Source organism: Helobdella robusta, assembly GCF_000326865.2.
Source record: "Helobdella robusta unplaced genomic scaffold HELROscaffold_8, whole genome shotgun sequence".
Lineage (NCBI taxonomy): Eukaryota > Metazoa > Annelida > Clitellata > Rhynchobdellida > Glossiphoniidae > Helobdella > Helobdella robusta.
Genome location: NW_008705459.1, coordinates 3,498,808 through 3,504,789, shown reverse-complemented (window position 1 = coordinate 3,504,789; position 5,982 = coordinate 3,498,808). Strand labels below are relative to the sequence as shown.

General features: G+C 31.7%; 1 protein-coding gene across 1 annotated transcript; it reads right to left on the bottom strand.

The window, feature by feature from the left end:
- Positions 1-1,630: 1,630 nt before the first annotated feature.
- Positions 1,631-4,706, bottom strand: HELRODRAFT_165657 (hypothetical protein; the record flags this gene model as incomplete). The annotated part of the gene is made up of 3 exons (XM_009032186.1): positions 1,631-1,718; positions 2,875-2,985; positions 4,591-4,706. The coding sequence occupies 3 exons, from the start codon at positions 4,704-4,706 to the stop codon at positions 1,631-1,633; spliced, it is 315 nt and encodes a 104-aa protein (XP_009030434.1).
- Between the last annotated feature and the right edge of the window lie 1,276 nt (positions 4,707-5,982).

Sequence of the window (5,982 nt, the reverse complement as noted above, 5' to 3'; positions counted from 1 at the left end):
TTCACACTACGTACACATGGATTTATGTGCACGCGCAAGCACCGCATCATATACGCTGAGTATATGATAGCCATTGAAATGTTTGACTCACTGCGCATTCGAACCACTGAGTCATCTCGCCGGCCAGCATGCGACAACTTACGTCGTCTACCCATTAACCAACCCCGAAAGGATGGACGGCTGGGTTGACCGGGAGTCGGCTACCCGGATGAACGTGTAGAAACTGCAGAATTCGAACCCGGGTCGTGGAAGTGGTAGACAGACACGCTAACCACTCGGCCACGAGACCCCTTAAAACCCCTATTGAAAATAAAACAAAAAATCAAAGTTAAATATTAATTTTTTTACTAATTCATTAATTTGTTATAAATTATTAAAATTTGGGTGAAATGATAATTCGAAAATCGTTGAAAAGTTTAAAAAAACATTTTTGAGTGAAAAAACTACTGAAATAACTTTCTTACAGTCAGCAGATAACTAATTAAAAATCTTTCAAAAGAGGACACTGAAGTTTACGATTGTTTGGCTGTTTTTATTTAATAGTTAACAATCGGAAGAAACAAAAATGATATAAAGATAAAGAATGTTGAGCTGGTCTACGGTTAATTTATGTTACCTAATGGAAATATAATTGTCGGTGAATATTTTTGGTTTGCAGCTTTTATTTGTTTATCATTATTTTTATTTTCTTAGTTATCTTAGTGCTATTATAGAGTTATTAATTTGGCAAAACAATTTTTATTAAAATTATACGTTCACTCGTTATTTTTACGTAATTGCTAACACTGGCCAAAACTGTCAAATATCTTTAATCTATGTATGAATGGAGGTTTCTGGTGTGTATGTTTAGAAGAGAAGAGAATAGGGAAACTTATTATTTAAATGTTCAACATCAGCGTGAAGTTGATTGAATTGCTTTTGAAAAATTGCTTTTGAAAAAATGGTTTTCTAAAAAAGTTGGCAAGGACAACTATTTGAATCGAATTAAACCCGTGGTTTTAAAAGCAAATACTCAATGTTAAAGTTATATTCGAGGCCTGCTTGACTCTTAACAAAATGGTGAAACTTTCCATTGTACCCATTAACAGAGCAAAGTTTGATTAACTATAGTTTCATTTTGAAATATTTTTTTTTAGAAATTTTTGTTTAAGTACTCAAAGTATTTTACGTATAAGTATTTTAAGTTTTTCAAGTATTGCCTTACTCAACTGTAAGTATTTGTTATGAGTATTACTTTACATGGTTATTAGTAACATTAAATAACATTTTACTTTACTAAAAATAACTCAAGTCTTATTTTACTCTATTATAAGTGTTTTAAGTAAATTTAATTTTCAAAATGATTTTCGTTAATCATTTCTCCAACCCTAGCGTGTCTTTTGTGTTATTTTTATTGTCACCATATGTTCTATTGTTGTTATTTTTGGTATTTTCATTCGTTATTGTTTGTATTATTATCATTCTCTGTAATTAATTTTTGTAATTTATTGTTTCTCTTATGATTTTATTTATTTCTTCTTCTTCTTCTTCTTTTTTCTTCTTCTTTTTCTTCATGTTGTTGCTATTGTTATTATTATTGTTATTATTATTGTTATTATTATTTTTTTCGTTCTTATTTCTTCTATTTCATTCAGTCATTCTTGCTCGCAATGCAATCAGAAGATCGATGCCAGGCCCACAGACATCTTCTGTTTTGTTGCCTACACGACATATCTGGCCTTTAATGTCATATTTGCGTTGTTTTTATTGTTATTGATGTAGTTTCGTTGTTGTTGTTGTTTTTGATGTGTTGTTTAAGTGTGTGCGTGAGTGTGTATGTGTGTGTTTGTGTGTGTGTCTTTGTTATGAATATTTATTTATTGTCAGACATTTCAATAAATAAATTTGTTATGTTCTTTGATGTCATGCATAGTTGTGATGTTTGCCGGTGTTAATGTTTTTGAGGTTGTTGATGTTGTTGTTGTTGTGTTATTTTAGTTAATGTTACTGACATGAATATTATTGTCTGGTATTCAAGTGAATTTTCTTTCGCCTAACGACTTTGATTCGTTGTTTTTTATGTTTCAATAATTTTTACTTCTTTTGTTGTTGATGACATTGATGTCTTTCACTGCTGTTCTGTTGATGTGATTGAGCTGTTCTAATGTAATTGTTGTTTTTGGTGGTTTTGTTGCTGCTTGTTAATCTGTTGTTGTTGTTAAACAATTTGTTTATATGTTATCATATTTTGAATCGTTGTTATAATATGATGTACGCTGTTGGTGAATGTTGTAGTGTAGGGTGAGAGTGAGTTTGAAGTTGCAAACATGTGCATAGTCAATGTGACAATTATCTTCATTGCTTTGCCAGCGCTGTCACCATCTTCTGTATGAAGATGTCCGCAATGTATATGCATTTGCACAATTTACTGAGAGAGAAAGAGAGAGAGAAAGAGAAAGAGAGAGAGAAAAAAAGAAAGAGATAGAATAGAGAGAAAGCGAGAGAGCATAAATACATTAAATTCAGAGAGAAAAAACGATAAACAAAAGAGAAAAAGAGGAAAGGATGAGGAAAAGAATAAAAAAAGCGAGCAATAGAGAGAGCAAGAAAGAGAGAGAGAAAGAGAGAGAGAAAGAGAGAGAAAGAGAGAAAAGAGAAAGAGAGAGAAAGAGAGAGAGAGAGAGAAAGAGAGAGAAAGAGAGAGAAAAAGAGAGAGAGAGAGTGATATTTAGTTTATACCTTGGTATCTATTTATAACTACATAGCTATCAACATTGATATCCGAAGCAACAACAACAACATAATAATAATAATGGTAATAATAATTCAAGAATATACAAATCTCTACTTGAAACTACTTATTAATAATAATAATGGAAATAATGGAAATAATACCGCGCCGACGATATCTGCTGAAGAGTTTGTGAATTTATTTTTATTTGCTTAAACTCAAACGAGTACACCCCAACTATATCAACAGTCATTTTGTCGTCGATGTTGTTGTTGCTGATAATGTCGTTGTTAGTTGTTGTTGTGTTGTTTGTTTTTGTAGGTTCTTGATAATTGTGTTTTGTATTTTGTTGTTGTTGTTTGTTGCTTGATGCTGGTTGATTTTGTTGTGAATTTTGATCTTTGTTGGACATTTTTGATTGTGGAATAGATGATGTTGTTTGTTGTTGTGGCTGGCTGTAGTTGAATGTAGTGTTTAGATAATGTTTGTTGTTGTTAAATCTTGTTAGTTGATGTTGCTGTTGTTGTTATTTTTGTTTTCATTTGATGTTGTTGTTGTTGTTATCTGTTGTTTTTGTTGTTGTTGTTATCTGTTGTTATCTGTTGTTGTTGTTGTTATCTGTTGTTGTTGTTGCTGTTGTTGTTACGTACATTACATTCATTTGTACGTGTGTAGTGTTTTAATTTTCAAGAATCACAGCAACACGTACATTCCATTTCTAGAGCGGTGAAATAAAATTTTTATTGTTCACTTTTTCTGTCCATAATATTTTTTTTAATTCTGTTTTAATTTTTAAGATAAAAGTTGAAACTGTAGAACAAAAAAAAATTGGTTGAAAAAATGGCAACCAAAGTATTTACATCTAAATAGTTATGAAATTTATTTGTAACAACAACAGTACAACATACAATGTAGCCACAACAACATTAACCACTACACAACATTAACAGCAACAACAACAACAACAGCAACAACCACATCTACAAGAGATTGATAATCTGAATACATCAATAACAAAAACATTAAAAATACCTCAATAACATCAGTAACAACAACTTAAACATTAACAAAAACATCAGCAACAACATTAACAACAACAACATCAACAACAACAACATCAACTTGAAAAACACTCGACATGACAGTAACAACAGTTGAATATCAACAATGAAATGTATACTTACTGTTATGTATATTGCGCCTGGAAAAAGCAATGCATATTTATCCATGTCCTTTTGCCTTGGTTTTATTTTTTTCCTCAAGATTTTTTTCTCGTTCTATCTTTATAGTAGTTTTTTTATTCTTTTTCTGCAAACCAAAATACAAACATCAAAATTTTTTTGTTTCAAAAATTCAATTTCATCCGCGTATGCTTAGCATTACCAAAACGAGTAAACCTCTCATTTTTATCACTCTTTTTCTCTCTTTCCCTTTCTCTCTTACTTTCTTTCTATCTCTCTTACTCTCTTTTGATCTTGCTTTCTTTTACTTTCTTGTTTTCAATCATTCTTCATTTAATCTTCTTTTATATAAGTCGGCGTATGTACGTACGTGTATGCAATGAGTCATATACGTTTTTAAAATTTTGTAAAATTGAAAAATTATGCATGCACGCACACACACACATTTCGATTCTTTTCTTTTTTGCTTCAATTATTTTTATTTCTGGGGTGTTTCTGTTCTTCCCTAATTTTGCACTGTTTCTTTGTTTTTTACTTTTTTTTTCTTTTTGTGTTTCTCTCTCTCTCTCTCTCTCCCCCACTCTCTCTCTCATTTTTTCTTTCAGTACTCCATATAATTTGCATAGAAAAACGATAGACAGAATGGAGGAAGAAAAAAAAAAGAAATTAATATCGATCAAGAATAAATTTGCTCGTTACCATCTCTGTAGCGCAAGAATCAGCCACAAATCATCAACACAAGGACAAATTGGTAACAACAACAACAACAACAACAAAAACAACAACAGCAACAACAAAAACAGCAACAACGCCATTGTCATCGTAATCCTTTCTCACCTCTTCCTCTTCATCCTCCTCCTCCTCATCATCATCGTCATCATCATCAACGTCAGCGTCATCAACAACAGCAGCATTAACTACATCAACAAAAATTAAAATCATTAATAATAATAATAACACAAAGACAACAACAACGATGATGGCATACATTAGCGTACATACAAAGAAAGCAATCACATTAATAAAATAAAAAAAAACAACAACAACAATAACAATAACAAGAATAATAACAATAAAATCAATAGTCTGGGATAAGGTATTAGTAGTAGTAGTAGTAATAACAAGGAACGATCGGATCACATGTGACGCTAGGCAGGCTAGATTTACATGCAAACATATTTACTACCTCCAGTGACGATGCTACATAGACGTACACCCATACACATACACACACATAAACATACAAACACATTCGTAAGTACATGTACACGTATACACATGCATTTGCACACATACTCTCTTATATACCAATAAGCGTATGTAGAAACATTTATATATACAAAATTTTAGATGCACACCCACAAACACAGAAGAGAGAGAGAAAAAAAATAAAAAGAGAGGGAGAGAGAGAGAGAAAGAGAAGGAAAAGAGAGGGGAAAAAGAGAAAATGAAATATGAGTGAGGGAGAGAATGGAATTGTGAACGATTGGAAATATAATGTTCGAGCTCGAAATACAAAGACGGATGGATGAAGGAATGAAGAAGTTATTAAAAAATCAAAACGAATAAAATCTCAGAAATTCTAAACATTCTAAAATCAAAAATAAATTTCACGTGCGAAGAAATGAAAATGTAGAGTAACAATTAGGCAAAAACATGTGAAAACATAGAAATAATAAATGTACATAGAATTGATGAAAGTATGGAAAGAAATGTAACACTTTCGATGTGCAAATGCAGACCATAACACCGTCGTGAAGGCAAAAGTCGAAAGAGTACAATGTGCAACATTATGTGCTTACATCTTTCTAATGGCCGTTGTTGTTGTTGGTGGTGGTGCTATTGTTGCAGTTTTTGCTGTAGGATTTGTTTGGTTTTGATATTGTTTGGGGCCGTTCAAGTACTGTCCAACGCTCCGGGTTTGAGATTGAGTTTTAGGGTATTTTTAGTAGGGTGGGAGGTTTGGCATTTTTAACGAGGAGACATTCAGAAAAGTTGATTTTTGTGTTGCGTAATATTCAAACGACTCTTTGTTGTTAATTTTGTTGTTATTTTTATTGTTATCTTTGTTGATCTCTTTGTCGTTGTTGT